At 34.9% G+C, this 24072-nt stretch overlaps 2 protein-coding genes across 2 annotated transcripts; one reads left to right on the forward strand and one right to left on the reverse strand.

Annotated features, from left to right (window-relative positions):
- The first annotated feature begins 785 nt into the window (after nt 1–785).
- Nucleotides 786–1124, forward strand: LOC134714357 (zinc transporter zipt-7.2-like). Its single transcript, XM_063575597.1, has one exon. It carries the CDS (start codon nt 786–788, stop codon nt 1122–1124), a length of 339 nt encoding a protein of 112 aa, XP_063431667.1.
- Nucleotides 1125–11131: 10007 nt separating this feature from the next.
- LOC134714358 (collagen alpha-2(I) chain-like) lies at nt 11132–14203 on the reverse strand. Its single transcript, XM_063575598.1, has one exon. The coding sequence runs from the start codon at nt 14201–14203 to the stop codon at nt 11132–11134; it is 3072 nt and encodes a 1023-aa protein (XP_063431668.1).
- Between the last annotated feature and the right edge of the window lie 9869 nt (nt 14204–24072).

A 24072-nucleotide genomic window follows, 5' to 3' on the forward strand; every position in this document is an offset into this window, starting at 1 on the left:
TCTAACATTGTTGGGTTGATGTTTAGACGAGTTGTATATACATTATGTACACAGCCATGTATCACCATCATTGATGGCGATCCGATGGATACATCTGTGGTAGGGTTGTCACTGACTCAGACGTACTTATTTACATATACATATACATACATACATACATATATAACATAAAACAAATTAAAAGTATACAAAATGTTAAGAATATGATAAACATTTTCTTTTCAGTAAAATATCGTAGCAGATTTTGGCAGTATAAAAGTAAACATTTTCATCACTAAATAAAAATACAAATTTATCGTCATCTGACATTCTATTAAAATCATGACAAAAAGAATAAGCATAACTAAACAACACAGCACGAAAATCTGCATATAATGGACATTTATATGGTAATAGATATAAATTAACTGATTACAAAACTTAATCAATTGATTACTATTCGAACAACTAAGGATTTCCTACCCCAAGTATAGACTACGTTAGTAATATTTGGCAAAATCTTTCGGAATTATGGATCTTCAACTTCGTATTGTATTTTATTCAAGCGTCGGTGATCAGAGTTTGTAGATAAAACGTGCATTTGGTGTACAACATGTTAATCCTAGTCTCTATGATGAGCTTTTTCACCTTGTCAATGTAGTTTTTTAATCGATTATCGAAATATAAACCATGGTACCTAGTACATTAATGTCGAAATAATTCGTCATATTGTATGCACCAACGATTTCCATTGATTGAGATCAGAATAAGATGCATGATGCACATTTATGATACTCATAGCCACGATGATGATACTCATAGCCAAGATTATGATATATACTCATAGCCACGATGATGATACTCATAGCCACGATGATGATACTTATAGCCACGATGATGATACTCATAGCCACGATGATGATACTCATAGCCACGATGATGATACTCATAGCCACGATGCTGATACTCATAGCCACGATGATGATACTCATAGCCACGATGATGATACTCATAGACACAATGATGATACTCATAGCCACGATGATGATACTCATAGCCACGATGATGATACTCATAGCCATGGTGATGATACTCATAGCCATGGTGATGATACTCATAGCCAAGATTATGATATATACTCATAGCCATGATGATGATACTCATAGCCAAGATTATGATATATACTCATAGCCACGATGATGATACTCATAGACACGATGATGATACTCATAGCCACGATGATGATACTCATAGCCACGATGATGATACTCATTGCCACGATGATGATACTCATTGCCACGATGATGATACTCATTGCCACGATGATGATACTCATTGCCACGATGATGATACTTATAGCCACGACGATGATACTCATAGCCACGATGATGATACTCATAGCCACGATGATGATACTCATAACCAAGATTATTATATATACTCATAGCTACGATGATGATACTCATAGACACGATGATGATACTCATAGCCACGATGATGATACTTATAGCCACGATGATGATACTCATAGCCACGATGATGATACTCATAGCCAAGCTTATGATATATACTCATAGCCACGATGATGATACTCGTAGACACGATGATGATACTCATAGCCACGATGATGATACTCATATCCACGATGATGATACTCATAGCCACGATGATAATACTCATAGCCACGTTGATGATACTCATAGCTTAACATCACAATCAAAAACTAAGTTGTTTTGCAAAACTCGTGCTATATAAACAGGGGTTCTGTTTGGCATTACAGGATGTATAAATGTGCAGTTTTTTTCTGAATGGAGATAATGACGTCAAGAAAAGAGAGGGAAAAGACACCAATAGGAACATTCAAACTCACAAATTAAGAATTTCAAAGTACTACAATGTCTGTACGTTTTGAACTCTTTGGTCGATCTTTAGATGGCCTGTAGGAAGGGAACTTTTCAGTCCTTTTTCCAGTTCACCTCTAATTTTAGCGGCAGTCATATTTCATGTTCTGCTCGGTCAATCTGTTACAGAACTTACCTTTTTGATTGATGATAAATATAAAAAAAAATATTTGCTATGATTGCTTATAAGACAACTCTCCACAAGAGCCCATACCGCTCGGATATAAAAGACCCCGAAATGACAATGTTAAAAAATTCAAACGAGAAAGCTAACGGCTTCATTTATGTGCACAAATTGAAAGCACATAAACAAACGACAACAACTGGATTACAGGCTCTTGACTTGGGACAAGCACATACATTCATAATGTAGCGGTGTTAAACGTATTTGTGGGATGCAAGCCCTCCCTTAACCTGAGAAAGTGGTGTAACGTACTATGAAAATGAGTTGAATAAGGTTTAACTCATCAGATGGATAAAAATACTAATACTACAACTACATTTGGATGTGGTCAATTATTTGTACATCCCATCAATAAACAGGCACTAAGTACAGATCTGAGAGTACTCTCAGTTACTGATAACTTGTTGAAAGCCACTAACAACTAATAAAAAAATCCTTCATCTAAGACTATTTAAATTGGTCAATAATAACACCATTGATTCTCACTTTTGGTTTTAATCTACTGTAGATTATTTTAAACACCTTTTGTAAAGTTTGTTCTAATGTAAAAACAATTTGTCCTTCTATGGTCATGACAAAAAATCATAAAAAAATACCAACTGAATTGCTAAGTGTAGACACTCTTAACGTAGTTTAAGTAAGAAGAACCTAGTATTAGCATACACAGTTTCCTAGCTAGTTCCAAACAGTCACGAACTAACTAATTTTAACTTAACACTTGATACAATTTTCGTTTTTTGCATGATGTTTTTGTCATATATATCCTTTTATTTACAAATTACCAGGATCTGAACAGGCCATTTGTAGAATTTTGTTTAAAGACTTAGTCATTTACAAAATGATTAGGCATTTTAAATTAACTTAAACAATGCCTATCAATATTCTTTCAATTGCTTGAAAATGTACTTATTGTAAAAAGTGAAATGTTAATAACCAATGGAATTAATAACTGTGGCCAGTATAAAATCCTGTTAAGGGATCGTTTTAATTAACCTTTGTATTACTTCAATATAGTTGTTGTCACATTTAAATTGTTTTCTTTAAATTACCAAAGGGAATGACAAAAACAAGACAAGAACTTAACATATATTAAAATAATTAGACATGAAAATAAATATTTTGTCAAGAGATTCAATGAAATTAAATTGTATCAAAGATTAAGTTCAGTAAATTCAAAGAACCCATGTTTGCGATGATTGATGTACTTTCTTGTTTTACGGAGTACAATTACACAATATGCACCATTTAAATACAATTATTTTTCATTATTTATTACATGTCAGGAAATCAAACGTAATTATACAATTTATTGAAGGACATCAAATTGTTTATTGCTTTACGACCACTAACTTCAAAGACGAAAAGTCATAAATTGATCAAACAATAAGATTACAACATAAAATTAACTTGTCGTTTTCTAATTAAACAGAATCTGTGTTGGCCACAAAAGCTTATGATTTTCACATAGATTTTGTTAATATGCTTTTTTTTCTTATGTTAACTTAATTACAGAAAGTACTATGAAAATTGGAACAAAAACAAATATTATATTCTTCTTATCTTCATTCTTAAACATAAAAAATAATACAGGAAATGAAAATCATGACGTTTTCAGATGAAATCATTAGCTTGGAATGGTTACCAACTCGAGTGCTTCGTGGCAGCTTTCTTGCATCGGGGTTATTAGTTCGATCAAGATCGTCAAACCTAAGACTTTAAAATTGGCACAGGCTAATTATCTTCTTACGTCGTAGCTTCTGTAACATGTGAATGATTCTGTTTTCCAATCAAAAAGTCTTGCTGTTTTGTCTCACATAACTTTGTCGTTGACCTTGATTTTTTTCTGAAGGTTAAGTTCGACAAAAATCTGACAAAAATAGTAAACATTGTATTAAACTTCACAAATAGACCTACAAGAATAGCTTATCATATGTAATGAAGTCCATCAACATCAGTTTATTTCACGTCGGTGACACGCCTTCACTTATGCATAGACGTGACCCGGAATTTATATAATCGCGACCAAATATCAGAGTACATATGATCAAATATGTGTACCAATACGCATAACATAAGTTCCTGAAGACAATAAGTAATGTTAATTCATATAGCAAATGTCATTTACACAAAGATAATGTTACCTGCAATACACAATAAGATAAACAAAATTCCAGATTAACATTTATAACAGTTAGAACATCATTTTCTGTCTTGCTATTTGGCATCAAACGCTTACCATTAAATAATCATTTGGGTTTTCTTTTACAATTGTAAAAAGCATACAACTTTTCAAATGAAAGTAAATGCATTCTTGATGCAATTGTGATTACGAAGATACGTAAGTGCATTTACTTGCATCAACGATTAAATTTTAAAGCAAAACGAATAGTGCGCATATCTAATTATGAAACGATGTCTTTAAACTTTATCAAATAGATGTCACAAACATATAGCTAATAGATAAATAATAGCCTACACAAATGTACTTGTAATATTTACAACAAGTAAACAGGATTTATCAATGTAAATGCTGGCGACATTAGTAAAGACAAACTTAGACGAAATACATTGACAACTATTAATAAATACTTCTAAATAACTTGTTTCTAAAATAAAGCAATGTTTCACAGATTACATGACCAAAGGGCATATATGTTTATGAAAATAACTTGCATAATATGATTGAATTGAATTTTGCAAATAATGTCACAATTTGAATAATAAATTTATTTTTATCTCTTTTACATCTCATAAGCAAACCTTCCTCGTTAGTTTTGTTTACAAAGTTTAGAATCTTAACATTGTATTTGTTCAATTTCTCTTCAAGACAAATATTCATGTTATTATCTTATATCGTCTTTCAACTGCATTGCATGTCGTTGTAGTGAGATCTACAGGTTGCAGAATATAAAGCGAGATATCAGTTAGGTTCATGATAAATTGAGATATAAACATAGTACCGCCAAAGAAAAGATGTTCTTCACAGCATGTAGTCTGAGTATAATGAGTCAAAGACCTCAAACACAGTTGACAGCAGTCCTTGATGCCACATGTACATGTAGAACATATGAAACTTAATCAAGCGCCAGTGAATAAGTATTTCTTCTATGAAACTTAATAAAGCGCCAGTGAATAAGTATTTCTTCTATGAAACTTAATCAAGCGCCAGTGAATAAGTATTTCTTCTATGAAACTTAATCAAGCGCCAGTGAATAAGTATTTCTTCTATGAAACTTAATCAAGCGCCAGTGAATAAGTATTTCTTCTATGAAACTTAATCAAGCGCCAGTGAATAAGTATTTCTTCTATGAAACTTAATCAAGCGCCAGTGAATAAGTATTTCTTCTATGAAACTTAATCAAGCGCCAGTGAATAAGTATTTCTTCTATGAAACTTAATCAAGCGCCAGTGAATAAGTATTTCTTCTATGAAACCGAACGGGAACACCTAATGAAGGTACGAAAAATCAGTGTTACCATTAGATAGCATTGGTACACATTGATAAGGGCTGCCTATGTTACCATTAGATAGCATTGGTACACATTGATAAGGGCTGCCTATGTTACCATTAGATAGCATTGGTACACATTGATAAGGGCTGCCTATGTTACCATTAGATAGCATTGGTACACATTGATAAGGACTGCCTATGTTACCATTAGATAGCATTGGTACACATTGATAAGGGCTGCCTATGTTACCATTAGATAGCATTGGTACACATTGATAAGGGCTGCCTATGTTACCATTAGATAGCATTGGTACACATTGATAAGGGCTGCCTATGTTACCATTAGATAGCATTGGTACACATTGATAAGGACTGCCTATGTTACCATTAGATAACATTGGTACACATTGATAAGGGCTGCCTATGTTACCATTAGATAGCATTGGTACACATTGATAAGGACTGCCTATGTTACCATTAGATAACATTGGTACACATTGATAAGGGCTGCCTATGTTACCATTAGATAGCATTGGTACACATTGATAAGGGCTGCCTATGTTACCATTAGATAGCATTGGTACACATTGATAAGGGCTGCCTATGTTACCATTAGATAGCATTGGTACACATTGATAAGGGCTGCCTATGTTACCATTAGATAGCATTGGTACACATTGATAAGGACTGCCTATGTTACCATTAGATAACATTGGTACACATTGATAAGGGCTGCCTATGTTACCATTAGATAGCATTGGTACACATTGATAAGGGCTGCCTATGTTACCATTAGATAGCATTGGTACACATTGATAAGGGCTGCCTATGTTACCATTAGATAGCATTGGTACACATTGATAAGGGCTGCCTATGTTACCATTAGATAGCATTGGTACACATTGTTAAGGGCTGCCTATGTTACCATTAGATAGCACTGGTACACATTGATAAGGGCTGCCTATGTTACCATTAGATAGCATTGGTACACATTGATAAGGGCTGCCTATGTTACCATTAGATAGCATTGGTACACATTGATAAGGGCTGCCTATGTTACCATTAGATAACATTGGTACACATTGATAAGGGCTGCCTATGTTACCATTAGATAGCATTGGTACACATTGATAAGGGCTGCCTATGTTACCATTAGATAGCATTGGTACACATTGATAAGGGCTGCCTATGTTACCATTAGATAGCATTGGTACACATTGATAAGGGCTGCCTATGTTACCATTAGATAGCATTGGTACACATTGATAAGGGCTGCCTATGTTACCATTAGATAGCATTGGTACACATTGATAAGGGCTGCCTATGTTACCATTAGATAGCATTGGTACACATTGATAAGGGCTGCCTATGTTACCATTAGATAGCATTGGTACACATTGATAAGGGCTGCCTATGTTACCATTAGATAGCATTGGTACACATTGATAAGGGCTGCCTATGTTACCATTAGATAGCATTGGTACACATTGATAATCAGTGTTACCATTAGATAGCATTGGTACACATTGATAAGGGCTGCCTATGTTACCATTAGATAGCATTGGTACACATTGATAAGGGCTGCCTATGTTACCATTAGATAGCATTGGTACACATTGATAATCAGTGTTACCATTAGATAGCATTGGTACACATTGATAAGGGCTGCCTATGTTACCATTAGATAGCATTGGTACACATTGATAAGGGCTGCCTATGTTACCATTAGATAGCATTGGTACACATTGATAATCAGTGTTACCATTAGATAGCATTGGTACACATTGATAAGGGCTGCCTATGTTACCATTAGATAGCATTGGTACACATTGATAAGGGCTGCCTATGTTACCATTAGATAGCATTGGTACACATTGATAATCAGTGTTACCATTAGATAGCATTGGTACACATTGATAAGGGCTGCCTATGTTACCATTAGATAGCATTGGTACACATTGATAAGGGCTGCCTATGTTACCATTAGATAGCATTGGTACACATTGATAAGGGCTGCCTATGTTACCATTAGATAGCATTGGTACACATTGATAATCAGTGTTACCATTAGATAGCATTGGTACACATTGATAAGGGCTGCCTATGTTACCATTAGATAGCATTGGTACACATTGATAAGGGCTGCCTATGTTACCATTAGATAGCATTGGTACACATTGATAAGGTCTGCCTATGTTACCATTAGATAGCATTGGTACACATTGATAAGGGCTGCCTATGTTACCATTAGATAGCATTGGTACACATTGATAATCAGTGTTACCATTAGATAGCATTGGTACACATTGATAAGGGCTGCCTATGTTACCATTAGATAGCATTGGTACACATTGATAAGGGCTGCCTATGTTACCATTAGATAGCATTGGTACACATTGATAAGGGCTGCCTATGTTACCATTAGATAGCATTGGTACACATTGATAAGGGCTGCCTATGTTACCATTAGATAGCATTGGTACACATTGATAAGGTCTGCCTATGTTACCATTAGATAGCATTGGTACACATTGATAAGGGCTGCCTATGTTACCATTAGATAGCATTGGTACACATTGATAAGGTCTGCCTATGTTACCATTAGATAGCATTGGTACACATTGATAAGGTCTGCCTATGTTACCATTAGATAGCATTGGTACACATTGATAAGGGCTGCCTATGTTACCATTAGATAGCATTGGTACACATTGATAAGGGCTGCCTATGTTACCATTAGATAGCATTGGTACACATTGATAAGGTCTGCCTATGTTACCATTAGATAGCATTGGTACACATTGATAAGGGCTGCCTATGTTACCATTAGATAGCATTGGTACACATTGATAAGGGCTGCCTATGTTACCATTAGATAGCATTGGTACACATTGATAAGGGCTGCCTATGTTACCATTAGATAGCATTGGTACACATTGATAAGGTCTGCCTATGTTACCATTAGATAGCATTGGTACACATTGATAAGGTCTGCCTATGTTACCATTAGATAGCATTGGTACACATTGATAAGGGCTGCCTATGTTACCATTAGATAGCATTGGTACACATTGATAAGGGCTGCCTATGTTACCATTAGATAGCATTGGTACACATTGATAAGGGCTGCCTATGTTACCATTAGATAGCATTGGTACACATTGATAAGGGCTGCCTATGTTACCATTAGATAGCATTGGTACACATTGATAAGGGCTGCCTATGTTACCATTAGATAGCATTGGTACACATTGATAAGGGCTGCCTATGTTACCATTAGATAGCATTGGTACACATTGATAAGGGCTGCCTATGTTACCATTAGATAGCATTGGTACACATTGATAAGGGCTGCCTATGTTACCATTAGATAGCATTGGTACACATTGATAAGGGCTGCCTATGTTACCATTAGATAGCATTGGTACACATTGATAAGGGCTGCCTATGTTACCATTAGATAGCATTGGTACACATTGATAAGGGCTGCCTATGTTACCATTAGATAGCATTGGTACACATTGATAAGGGCTGCCTATGTTACCATTAGATAGCATTGGTACACATTGATAAGGGCTGCCTATGTTACCATTAGATAGCATTGGTACACATTGATAAGGGCTGCCTATGTTACCATTAGATAGCATTGGTACACATTGATAAGGGCTGCCTATGTTACCATTAGATAGCATTGGTACACATTGATAAGGGCTGCCTATGTTACCATTAGATAGCATTGGTACACATTGATAAGGGCTGCCTATGTTACCATTAGATAGCATTGGTACACATTGATAAGGGCTGCCTATGTTACCATTAGATAGCATTGGTACACATTGATAAGGGCTGCCTATGTTACCATTAGATAGCATTGGTACACATTGATAAGGGCTGCCTATGTTACCATTAGATAGCATTGGTACACATTGATCAGGGCTGCCTATGTTACCATTAGATAGCATTGGTACACATTGATCAGGGCTGCCTATGTTACCATTAGATAGCATTGGTACACATTGATAAGGTCTGCCTATGTTACCATTAGATAGCATTGGTACACATTGATAAGGTCTGCCTATGTTACCATTAGATAGCATTGGTACACATTGATAAGGGCTGCCTATGTTACCATTAGATAGCATTGGTACACATTGATAAGGGCTGCCTATGTTACCATTAGATAGCATTGGTACACATTGATAAGGGCTGCCTATGTTACCATTAGATAGCATTGGTACACATTGATAAGGGCTGCCTATGTTACCATTAGATAGCATTGGTACACATTGATAAGGGCTGCCTATGTTACCATTAGATAGCATTGGTACACATTGATAAGGTCTGCCTATGTTACCATTAGATAGCATTGGTACACATTGATAAGGGCTGCCTATGTTACCATTAGATAGCATTGGTACACATTGATAAGGTCTGCCTATGTTACCATTAGATAGCATTGGTACACATTGATAAGGTCTGCCTATGTTACCATTAGATAGCATTGGTACACATTGATAAGGGCTGCCTATGTTACCATTAGATAGCATTGGTACACATTGATAAGGGCTGCCTATGTTACCATTAGATAGCATTGGTACACATTGATAAGGGCTGCCTATGTTACCATTAGATAGCATTGGTACACATTGATAAGGGCTGCCTATGTTACCATTAGATAGCATTGGTACACATTGATAAGGGCTGCCTATGTTACCATTAGATAGCATTGGTACACATTGATAAGGTCTGCCTATGTTACCATTAGATAGCATTGGTACACATTGATAAGGTCTGCCTATGTTACCATTAGATAGCATTGGTACACATTGATAAGGTCTGCCTATGTTACCATTAGATAGCATTGGTACACATTGATAAGGTCTGCCTATGTTACCATTAGATAGCATTGGTACACATTGATAAGGTCTGCCTATGTTACCATTAGATAGCATTGGTACACATTGATAAGGGCTGCCTATGTTACCATTAGATAGCATTGGTACACATTGATAAGGGCTGCCTATGTTACCATTAGATAGCATTGGTACACATTGATAAGGGCTGCCTATGTTACCATTAGATAGCATTGGTACACATTGATAAGGGCTGCCTATGTTACCATTAGATAGCATTGGTACACATTGATAAGGGCTGCCTATGTTACCATTAGATAGCATTGGTACACATTGATAAGGGCTGCCTATGTTACCATTAGATAGCATTGGTACACATTGATAAGGGCTGCCTATGTTACCATTAGATAGCATTGGTACACATTGATAAGGGCTGCCTATGTTACCATTAGATAGCATTGGTACACATTGATAAGGGCTGCCTATGTTACCATTAGATAGCATTGGTACACATTGATAAGGGCTGCCTATGTTACCATTAGATAGCATTGGTACACATTGATAAGGGCTGCCTATGTTACCATTAGATAGCATTGGTACACATTGATAAGGGCTGCCTATGTTTCCATTAGATAGCATTGGTACACATTGATAAGGGCTGCCTATGTTACCATTAGATAGCATTGGTACACATTGATAAGGGCTGCCTATGTTACCATTAGATAGCATTGGTACACATTGATAAGGGCTGCCTATGTTACCATTAGATAGCATTGGTACACATTGATAAGGGACTGCCTATGTTACCATTAGATAGCATTGGTACACATTGATAAGGGCTGTCTATGTTACCATTAGATAGCATTGGTACACATTGATCAGGGCTGCCTATGTTACCATTAGATAGCATTGGTACACATTGATCAGGGCTGCCTATGTTACCATTAGATAGCATTGGTACACATTGATCAGGACTGCCTATGTTTCCATTAGATAGCATTGGTACACATTGATAAGGGCTGCCTATGTTTCCATTAGATAGCATTGGTACACATTGATAAGGGCTGCCTATGTTTCCATTAGATAGCATTGGTACACATTGATAAGGGCTGCCTATGTTACCATTAGATAGCATTGGTACACATTGATAAGGGCTGCCTATGTTACCATTAGATAGCATTGGTACACATTGATAAGGGCTGCCTATGTTACCATTAGATAGCATTGGTACACATTGATAAGGGCTGCCTATGTTACCATTAGATAGCATTGGTACACATTGATAAGGGCTGCCTATGTTTCCATTAGATAGCATTGGTACACATTGATAAGGGCTGCCTATGTTTCCATTAGATAGCATTGGTACACATTGATAAGGGCTGCCTATGTTTCCATTAGATAGCATTGGTACACATTGATAAGGGCTGCCTATGTTTCCATTAGATAGCATTGGTACACATTGATAAGGGCTGCCTATGTTACCATTAGATAGCATTGGTACACATTGATAAGGGCTGCCTATGTTTCCATTAGATAGCATTGGTACACATTGATAAGGGCTGCCTATGTTACCATTAGATAGCATTGGTACACATTGATAAGGGCTGCCTATGTTACCATTAGATAGCATTGGTACACATTGATAAGGACTGCCTATGTTACCATTAGATAGCATTGGTACACATTGATAAGGGCTGCCTATGTTACCATTAGATAGCATTGGTACACATTGATAAGGGCTGCCTATGTTTCCATTAGATAGCATTGGTACACATTGATAAGGGCTGCCTATGTTTCCATTAGATAGCATTGGTACACATTGATAAGGGCTGCCTATGTTTCCATTAGATAGCATTGGTACACATTGATAAGGGCTGCCTATGTTACCATTAGATAGCATTGGTACACATTGATAAGGGCTGCCTATGTTACCATTAGATAGCATTGGTACACATTGATAAGGGCTGCCTATGTTACCATTAGATAGCATTGGTACACATTGATAAGGGCTGCCTATGTTTCCATTAGATAGCATTGGTACACATTGATAAGGGCTGCCTATGTTTCCATTAGATAGCATTGGTACACATTGATAAGGGCTGCCTATGTTTCCATTAGATAGCATTGGTACACATTGATAAGGGCTGCCTATGTTTCCATTAGATAGCATTGGTACACATTGATAAGGGCTGCCTATGTTACCATTAGATAGCATTGGTACACATTGATAAGGGCTGCCTATGTTACCATTAGATAGCATTGGTACACATTGATAAGGGCTGCCTATGTTACCATTAGATAGCATTGGTACACATTGATAAGGGCTGCCTATGTTTCCATTAGATAGCATTGGTACACATTGATAAGGGCTGCCTATGTTTCCATTAGATAGCATTGGTACACATTGATAAGGGCTGCCTATGTTTCCATTAGATAGCATTGGTACACATTGATAAGGGCTGCCTATGTTACCATTAGATAGCATTGGTACACATTGATAAGGGCTGCCTATGTTACCATTAGATAGCATTGGTACACATTGATAAGGGCTGCCTATGTTACCATTAGATAGCATTGGTACACATTGATAAGGGCTGCCTATGTTACCATTAGATAGCATTGGTACACATTGATAAGGGCTGCCTATGTTACCATTAGATAGCATTGGTACACATTGATAAGGGCTGCCTATGTTACCATTAGATAGCATTGGTACACATTGATAAGGGCTGCCTATGTTACCATTAGATAGCATTGGTACACATTGATAAGGGCTGCCTATGTTACCATTAGATAGCATTGGTACACATTGATAAGGGCTGCCTATGTTACCATTAGATAGCATTGGTACACATTGATAAGGGCTGCCTATGTTTCCATTAGATAGCATTGGTACACATTGATAAGGGCTGCCTATGTTTCCATTAGATAGCATTGGTACACATTGATAAGGGCTGCCTATGTTTCCATTAGATAGCATTGGTACACATTGATAAGGGCTGCCTATGTTACCATTAGATAGCATTGGTACACATTGATAAGGGCTGCCTATGTTACCATTAGATAGCATTGGTACACATTGATAAGGGCTGCCTATGTTACCATTAGATAGCATTGGTACACATTGATAAGGGCTGCCTATGTTACCATTAGATAGCATTGGTACACATTGATAAGGGCTGCCTATGTTACCATTAGATAGCATTGGTACACATTGATAAGGGCTGCCTATGTTACCATTAGATAGCATTGGTACACATTGATAAGGGCTGCCTATGTTACCATTAGATAGCATTGGTACACATTGATAAGGGCTGCCTATGTTACCATTAGATAGCATTGGTACACATTGATAAGGGCTGCCTATGTTACCATTAGATAGCATTGGTACACATTGATAAGGGCTGCCTATGTTACCATTAGATAGCATTGGTACACATTGATAAGGGCTGCCTATGTTACCATTAGATAGCATTGGTACACATTGATAAGGGCTGTCTATGTTACCATTAGATAGCATTGGTACACATTGATAAGGGCTGTCTATGTTACCATTAGATAGCATTGGTACACATTGATAAGGGCTGTCTATGTTACCATTAGATAGCATTGGTACACATTGATAAGGGCTGCCTATGTTACCATTAGATAGCATTGGTACACATTGATAAGGGCTGCCTATGTTACCATTAGATAGCATTGGTACACATTGATAAGGGCTGCCTATGTTACCATTAGATAGCATTGGTACACATTGATAAGGGCTGCCTATGTTACCATTAGATAGCATTGGTACACATTGATAAGGGCTGCCTATGTTACCATTAGATAGCATTGGTACACATTGATAAGGGCTGCCTATGTTTAGGAATCAACATACTTACATGTATATAAGAGTGTTAATTTACATATATTTATAGAATAACAACGATGCATATTATAATAAGTCTTATAATTGATGTGACATAAACATTATTTTTCATAATTTGAAATATATCTTATATTAAATGTAAACGAGATAAAAGTGTAAAGAGGAACCATGGTGAAAATTCCAACATATACATGCAATGATTGTAAGATATGCACTCATATTTACAACCATTATAAATATATCCTCAATGTAATGAATGGAACTACAAATGTATTGGGATATATCTCTTAAAATAAAATGATTCATGTTTTAGGGTCAATCTTAACTGTATAGATAACATACCTGTAAAATAGGCAGCAGTACTATGATACATTTGTATATTCTTGTCTTTAATGTGTGCTAATATGCGTGGTCTACATGCCATCTTGTGCTTTTGTTACATACTTATATGTTTGTTTTAATGGATTGATATTAACACAATGATGACTGCTTTTATTTTGACATTTTATCCTTTTAGGCCACACCAATTTGATTCCTTGTTCGACGGACCCGCCCGAACCTATTTTTTTAAACCAGACTTTTTTTTATTTTTATTATATTCCCGCTTCCCGCATCCGGAAATGAAATCATGTCCATTTCCCGCACCGTTTATTGTAAATATTATATAAAGATCTCAACATTTGTTTTTTTAAATCACAGTCTAGCCTTTATATAACGATTTTAAACCTATCAGCACCCCACAACACTGTAAATATCTGCGAGAATATTTGTTTCAGCATGAAACCAATTTATTCCAAGCGGGAGTGCTCCGATATAAATAGAAATACCAGTACAGAACAAAACGTTGGTTTCTTTCCCCCTAACTTATATTCCCTTTAAATAAATGTTCGTTGTTAAAATAAAGTACAAAGAACTTCTGAATGCCTTCAACTGCAATTATAATGTATGGTTACGGTCATAACCGCTGCAGGTTTGTGCACCTGTCATTGTTGATTCACGTACCTGTCGTTCAGCAGTTATCGTTTGTTGATGTGGTTCATTGGTATTTTCCCGTTTGGAAATATAATTTAGATCGTTGGTTTTCCTGTTCGAATTGTGTACAATACTTAGTTGTGGTCCCTTATAGCTTGCTGGTTGGTCTTGATCAAAGCTCTGTGTCCTATGTTTGTTATTATCAGGTTGGGACCAACCCTCCCTCAGACAAGGGCCTTGAAGGGGTCATTTTACCATGTTTACTGTTGTAGAAAAGAAAATAGAAATACTAAGGATTTGTACAGTGCTACTATACAAAACCTTTGACAACTTAGAATTTTTTATTCAAAAAGAGGAGAAATACATTATATTTTAAACAACTTTTCTAAAGGAGGGATGGGTCCACTTATTTTGAATAATATTAAACTGTTAAAGTAAATGTGTTAACATGGTTAAAGTCCAGGAAAATTACAAAATTCTTGGACATGTTTGACCATTTAATACCAAATATTATAGTTCTTTGGAAAATATAAGCCCTTTTGTACTTGAAGTGTTTTTACAAAAAAAAATATATTATAACTTATGTTGACCCCTCATAAAAGGGCTATTCATAACATTAAGGGGTTGTTCTGAACCTGATTATGACTTGGATGGAGAATTGTCTCATTGTCAGTCACACATACATAGACCAGATTTAATTATTCAATTATTTCTTGTTGAACAGAGAAAAAATACTTCATAAATTAAAGAAATGTCAAGGTACGAGTTATAAATCAAGTTTTAATATAGTCAAAACCTACTATTTTATGTTAACAAAAAAAAAATATAATCGCTAGCCTTTACTTTTTAAGCTTCGCCTCAAAAATTTGCAAATTAAATATTTTTTTATTAAAATTTTCAAATCGCTCGCTCGCCCCAATTTTTGAGGTCCAAAAATCCGTAGAACAAGAAATTAAATTGGTGTGGCCTTATGTGTATTTGTTTAATCACGCATCGTTGTCAATATAATGGAATTTGATGCGACTGTCATACAGGTAAGAGTTTTAGCTAGGTATAAAACCAGGTTCAATCTATCATTATCTACATAAGAAAATGTCTGTACAAAGTCAAGAATATAATAATTGTATGTGAGCTTTTAGATTTGCCATTTGATAATAGGCTTTCAATTTAGAATTTTCCTCGGATTTTATATTTGTGTGATTTAACTTTTTTTCTGTAAAAAGCAGAATGACTATCAGTAAAATAGTTAAAAGAAATTTCTAGGAAATTTTATCTCGATTTCTTCTCAAAAGCAAACCTTGCTCTTGGCTTTTGAATACACATGGTTTTCTTCCAATTTCTTCAATGACAATTACGTATAATCTTATATTTCCCTTCAAGAAAATTGTATGTAGCTGTACTGTGATTGCAGGTTGCAGAATATAAAGCAAGATTTCATTAATAGTTATCAAAGGTACCAGGATTATAATTTAGTACGCCAGACGCGCGTTTCGTCTACATAAGACTCATCAGTGACGCTCAAATCAAAAATATTTATAAACCCATTAAGCTTCATGATAAATTGTGATATAACCATACGCCAAAGAAAGTATATTCATCACAGCTTCCAGTCAATGGATTATGAGGTAACTGATGCACAGTTGACAACCACTACACATACTAACAAGAAGGTAGCTTTACCGAGTGTCTGAAAGTGTGTTTTTCTCTGAATTCCTAGATTACATATGTAGGACGACAAACAAACTTTATTCAAATGTCAGTGAATAAGTAATGCTTTTATAAAAACCAAGAGGGTTCACCAAATACAGCTCTAAAACATCAGTGTTTTAAAAGGATATAATTGATATTCATTAGTTAGGGTTCCATATGTTTCAGAGTCGACATTATTACATGTACACAAAAGTAATGAAAACGATTTAATCTGAAATTTAATTTGATACAAACATTATTTTTCATAATTTGAAATAAATCTTTTATAAAAAGGTATATGAGTTGAAAGTACGTAGAGGAATGGTAATAAATGTGACATACACTTGCAATGGTTGTCCGAAATGCTCTCATATTCACATACATTACAAATATATCTTCTTCTATGTTATTAATGTTATTACAAATGTTTTGTGGAGTATCTCTGAAAATAACATGGTTCTTTTTTTTCCGATGAATTCTCAGGTTTTAGAAATAAACATGTGATATATGTGTTATAGACATCAGAATAAATTTCAATAAAATAATCAAAGAGGTATTTTTTCGAGACTTTTATAAGAATTACGTGTTATATGAATCGAGTGGAACAGAGAGAGTAAATTATTTCTGAAATTATAAAAAAATGATTTTAGCAATGCTGAAGAAAAATTATAGTTATGCCCGTGTCACGCTGTCCCGATTTTTATATACGATGGACACCCGAATGCGAAAATTGTAAGTTCGTACGAAGTTGGTCCCGATATCGTTCAAATACCAAAAAGTGACCGAAGCAAGTTCGATGAATAACGAAATATACACGATGGTGCTGAAATTATATACGATAGCAAAAGATGGACATACGAAGGTTAACCGAAGACGGGTATTTAAGCTTCATATCTCAGCCGAAGTCTACAAGATGGATCACGAAGGCTACACGATGGATTACGACGGCTACACGATGGATTACGATGTCTAAAAGACGTTGTGAACAGCTTACGATGCATCTAAATTATATGCCGAAGGCATCACGCGTTTTTAACAAGATACATAAATGTAAACATAAATGTAAAATACATGTATGTACATAATACAAGTATACAAACGATCAAAAAATGCGTTCTACCTGTTTAGAAATTTTTTATGATACGAACAGAATTTCGACAACATATCGTTTCTGTACAAATGGATCTTTTCGTCTACTTCTGATAAAACTTAGTTTATTATCCCCTCGCCTACTACATGTAAGTTGTGTGTAGATAAAATTGTTATGGACACTCTAAAACCAAAATGCTCAAAACCGGTTATGGTGGAACTCGTTAAGAATATTTTAAGCGCTATTGACTTTAAAGTTCAAAGGTCGAGGTCACAATGGCAGTATATCACCCTTGTGTACACTCTAAAACCAATATGCTTCAAAAGATTTTAACCAAATTTAGTATATTGTTCCTCCTTGTAATGATCTGACATTTTTTACGTTCAAGGCCAAAGGTCAAGGTCATGCAGATGGACCTGTTTTTTCTCCTTGAAATAGCATAATACACAGAAATTGCTTGCTCATTTTTTTACCTGCTGGTTCTAAAGACAAAATTAAAGGTATTTCCAGTTAGTGAATGTTTTGGTTGATTTCTAAAAAAATAGTTTATGTATCAAATATGCATATTCAATTTACCATTTTCTGTATGTGTCATATACAAATATAGTGTCCATATTTGTCCTCAATATGTTACATACGAGGGGATGCCACGCTCGGCATTGCCTTGTTTGGACTGTAAAATGTGTGCACTAGTCTGAATAATCACCCAAACGTATGCCCATGTTTTGTGATCTATCTTAAAGGTAATGTAATGGGTTCGTTGATCCCTTTTATTTAAAAAGAACTCTGTCCAGGAGAAGATCATAATAATATAGACAAAAGGAAGGATGTGGGGAAAGCAACAAATGTGGCAAAATATGACATATAGAAAACAAAATTGTTATGGGGTAAACATTCGTGGTCAACAACTCAGACGATACATAAAAAATCAGAATGATGAAGAAACAGTTGGTTTCCCTATATACATGTACCTGCAGTGTTTGTGTACGAGGCGCGTTTATGATTTTCATTATGTTACTTGATATGAAAAATTGACAAAAAATAATATTTAACTTGTAAGAGTAAATCCTGAGCCTGAAATAGCTGCTCTTCTTGTTCCATTTGAATTAATAGAAACAACGCTGTCGCCTTTCTTGTTCTCATAGAATCATATGATAAAGAGCTCTGGACAGGTTTTGTGAACGTCTTTCTAAACTGTCGTTTTAGACTGACCAGTGCATATCGCGCATGGCACTTTAAATGTATTTTAGCGCGAATATTAACTTACATTTAGCTGGATTTATTGCCGTCGTAGTTCCATCTTGTCGCCTTCGTACTTTTATTCGATGGCAACACGACGGGATTACGAGGTCTTCACCCAGTCGTGTTGTCATCGTAAGACCTTCGGGTAGCTTCGTGATTCATTCGTGTAAACATCGTTATGTCAAAACTGTCCGATGGAAACGATGGAAACACGAATGCAATACGATTTACTAAGATGCATTCCCGGTGACATTACGATGTTGAGGATGGTGATACGAACTCAATACGAACCCTCAACATCGGACGCACCTTCGGGGATTTTTTAACATGTTAAAAAATTTAAAACCATTCCCGAAGTTGTCCCCGAAGGTTAAAAAAGTGGCCGATGGTTCTATGATGGTTAAAGATGGCACTACGAATAGCCCGATTTGGACACTATCAGTCCCGATTTTGAAAATTTCCATAATCGTGTAGCAATCGGCATTAAAATCGGGACAGTGTGACGCGGGCATAAAGACAAGCTAATAAGAAATACTGGTCTTTTCTTAAAAAACGATTCACTCTGAAATGCATTAGTAAAAAAAGTGTGGGGTAAATTGTATTGTTTGTCCAGTATCTCAGATCCGTTAAAATAAGCTTAGAAATAAAAACAAAAACAAAAAAACATCAACATCTCCCCTTTTTAAATACTCCTTGGAGAAGACATAGCATTTGAAAGAAACAGAAAAGATATAAAAAAAAAAATACATGTAGTGATCCTTAACATCTCAAACCTTTTTCGTCGTCTGTAAGCACGCTGCTGCAGCCTACGCTTTTTAGTGCATAATCGAGACATCTTTAAAGTATCTTCAACTACTGCGAGTCGTCAAAATGGCTTTCATTAAGGAGCAACCACTTAATTTGAAAAAAGGGGGGGTTCTGAGTCAGATTTGAACGTTTTAATTCAGATTTTTATCTGTAATGAATGGGGAAACTCTGGATTCGGAATATTTTTGTTTATCAATTCTATGACCAGAATACTTTTTTTATGAAATTGGGGATCAGAATATTTTTATTGAAAAAAAACACATCCCCCTATTTGAAGTCAAATGGTCGTCCTCTTACTGCTAGAAAAGTTGTCCGAAAATTTTGCATTCGGTTCTACATTATGAACATTTAAATGACATATAGTTTACAAGTGTGAACAAATCTTATGTACAGGTTATTAAACAAGGTTTATGGATGTGAACAAATTTAATGTGAAACCATTGTACATTGCATTACACTAAATGTAAACATGTTTACTGTACATGGCTTTTGGTGTGAACACTGGTTTATATTTTCCTTCAAGTGCGTTGTATGTCGTTACCATCTTTAAAAATAAGAAGATTAAAAACAATTGCAATAGAATCATTTAAAATAATTCACAAAAAAAGTCCGAGCTACCTTCATGATTTAATTGATATTAAAATTAACAAGTATGATTTTAAGATCACAGGAAACAGCAGTACTCTCAAGAGTTCGAACTACTAAGTATGGCTTAAGATCGTTTCGCTATAATGCTGCACAAATCTGGAATGAGCTACCGAACCATTGTCGAGTGGAAACATCTTTTGACAAATTCAAAAAATTGGTACAAACATGGGATCCAAGTCACAGCTCATGCCAGTGCAGTGCATGCATATAGTGTTCATGCCTATGTTATTTACTTTTTTTTTGTGTGTGACTATTTGATTTGTGCAATCTTATTATTAACTTGTGCTATATTTTAAGTGTACTATATGCTTTTAACTTATATGTGTCATTTATGGTATTTTATTATGCATTATATGTTTAAAATTGACTTTTGTATGTGTGTATTGTATTGTGTTTGTGTATTTTATTTTGTTATTAAGTCGATTTGAAAAGCTCACTTGAGCTTGTGGTATGTAGTTTATTGAATATCGACTCTAAATAAAACTTTGAATTGAATTGAATTGAATTGTACTGTTGTATATTATAAAGAATATAAAGCGATATATTAGTTACAGTGTAGTTTCACAAAAACATTTAGATACAAGCATATATCAAGGAAAGGCTGTATTCACAGCATATAGTCTGGTGATAATGAGTCAAAGACCTCATACACAGTTGACAAAAAGATCAGATGTCAACTACGGTTATAATGGCTACCAAGAAGGTAGTTTGACTGGGTGTATTTGCATTTTAAAAATGTGTTTCTTTTTAGAAATCATTGACGCTAAATGTATGATGTAGGACAAACAAACCTGAATCAAATGTCAGTGGTTAATCAATGCTTATAAAACCGACATGGTACACTTAAGGAAGCTCTGAAACATCAGTGTTTTGAAAGGATAGAATTGATATTCGTAAATAAAAGGTTGCATAAGTTTCGAAATCGACATAATTACATGTATACGATTATAATAATTTTTCATATATAAATAGAAAGAAATTGATTTTCTTTGATATATTGTTTTTACATTAACAACATTTTTCATAATTTAAAATATATCTTTCATAAAAAGTGTTACGAGTTAAAAGTTCGTAGAAGAATGGTAAAAATTGCTACATATACGTGCACTGGTTATCAGATATGCACTCATATTCACTTACCTTAAACATATATTTTCAATTTTATGGATAGTAATACAAATGTTTTGGGACCGATCTCTTAAGTAAATGATTTATTCTTTCGGGCCAATCTTAACTGTTTCAAATAATATACATGTCATGAACAGCAGAATGATTTGAGTAAAATAATTAAAGATACATTTGTGTCTCAAACGAATGATCATAAGGGATTTCGAGTTATATGAATACATTAGAGCACTAAGAGATAACTGGTTTTCAAAATATTTTAGATTTTAGAATAGGAGGAAGTTTAGTAGGGTGTACACGAACCAATTTTTCCATAAACATAAACCAACTAATTTGCACTCTTTTGAACTAATCCATAATATAATTCCGCATGTTGCCGTTGTGATTCTAAGACCAACCTTAAAGTAACAGCAATACTTATTGTATTGGATTTCCGAAGATACATATCTAGCAAATTTTGTTACAATATGCGTACACGATGTTTTAATTCAGCGCAGTTTGACACTACAAAAAGTCATAATTATGATCGTTTCATTTCACTTGGTCTGTTCTTAAAAAGGAATACATAATAAATCATAGGATCCATTATGGTTATTCCGATGTAAGTAACAATTTTGAATGTTTGATTGGCACCATACATGTAGTCACAGCACTTTTCAATGACCTCCAAAAGAACACATTTATTAATTGACGTTATTGTAAGAGTCGAAAGTCTTACAAATCGGATCAATTGAAATTATATGCGCAATCCTGTGAAACAAAATTTGAATTTGATAAGGACCAAAGTTACAAAACTTGGTGAGAGCTATCAAAGAAAGATTTTAAGCATGGTTGTTTTATTTCATTTCAATGTTAACTTTTAACCAAATTTAAATTGAAACAAAGATGAAGGATTTCAATCGCTTGAAAGAAGTTCAGCCATACAGCAAATAGAAATAACCGTGGTTGAAATGTTTGTTGATAAAAAGACACCAAGTTAATAACACTTAGGAAATAAGCATCTCTGTCAATACCCTCATCATTGATACCAGGTTTAACAATTAGTATGCCAGACACGCGTTCCGTCTACAAATGACTCGTTAGTGACGAAAACAAATCAAAAAAGATACAAAGGACAGGTCAGGTACAAAAGTGAAGGTCACTGATGTCCCAATATTCTAAAAGTTGTTGTCAAGTTATACGTTTTGCTAGATATCTGGTCGTTCTTAAGAAGATGGAAGTGTGAAAATTTAACCAAAATAGACAAAACATTTAAACACATGTGCCAAAGAAAACCCGATTGACTGCTATCTAAGAAGATAAGAGATACGTTAAGACGAGTAACGAATATATAATGCTGACGGACGAAGTTTTCGACGGTTGAATGGCGAAAAGGATAATTTTGTATACTATAACAGTAAAAGATCACATATGCATGTGCATGTTCTTATCTTTTAAATGATAATAAAATATATAATAAACACTTTAAGTAACAATACAGAATGATATAAATAATGAGAGAAAAACAAATGACAGTTTTTTGCATAAACTGATAATGTATTTAATATGCTTTAAAGACATGATATCCTCCTATTTATATCACCCAGGTTTAGACATACATTTTGCATATTACTTTACGACATGCACAATCAACACCATAACTTGAAATGTTTAAATCGGAGGGTATTATTCCAAGTTAACATGCTATAAAACATGATGTGTCAGTGGGAATACATTTCAAATCTAAAACATTTTTTTTCAAAACAGCAACATATTTCTTCTGTACATAAAACGTTTGCCAACGCATACATAATATAAAAGAGAAAACATGAACTGAAATGTCAATAAATACAGCAACGGTTACCTCTATACTTAATACATTATTTGTCAATATGCACCAGAAGGGTTTTGCATGTTTTAAGGGTTAAGAGGAAACACAATTTTGTAGGATTGTCTGCACTTTGATATACGTCTCTGCAGTGATCGGTACATTACCCTTTACATGTATGACAAAACATTCGATACGTCTCTGCAGGGATCGGTACATTACCCTTTACATGTAGGACAAAACAATCGATGCAATTGAAAACTCCTGTCATAACAATTGTAAATGAATATGATTATGAGATGGACCTTTGAATATATTTTGATATACGTGTATTTTAAAACAATAAAAATATAATAAAAAAGGATATGACCCCAATTGTGAAATACTTCTATGATAGTTGTCTTTGCAATTCCACTATACTTTCGAGTTCTGTTTATTGTACTGAAAAGTATC

Source organism: Mytilus trossulus, chromosome 4 (genome assembly GCF_036588685.1).
Source record: "Mytilus trossulus isolate FHL-02 chromosome 4, PNRI_Mtr1.1.1.hap1, whole genome shotgun sequence".
In the NCBI taxonomy this organism is placed as follows: Eukaryota; Metazoa; Mollusca; class Bivalvia; order Mytilida; family Mytilidae; genus Mytilus; species Mytilus trossulus.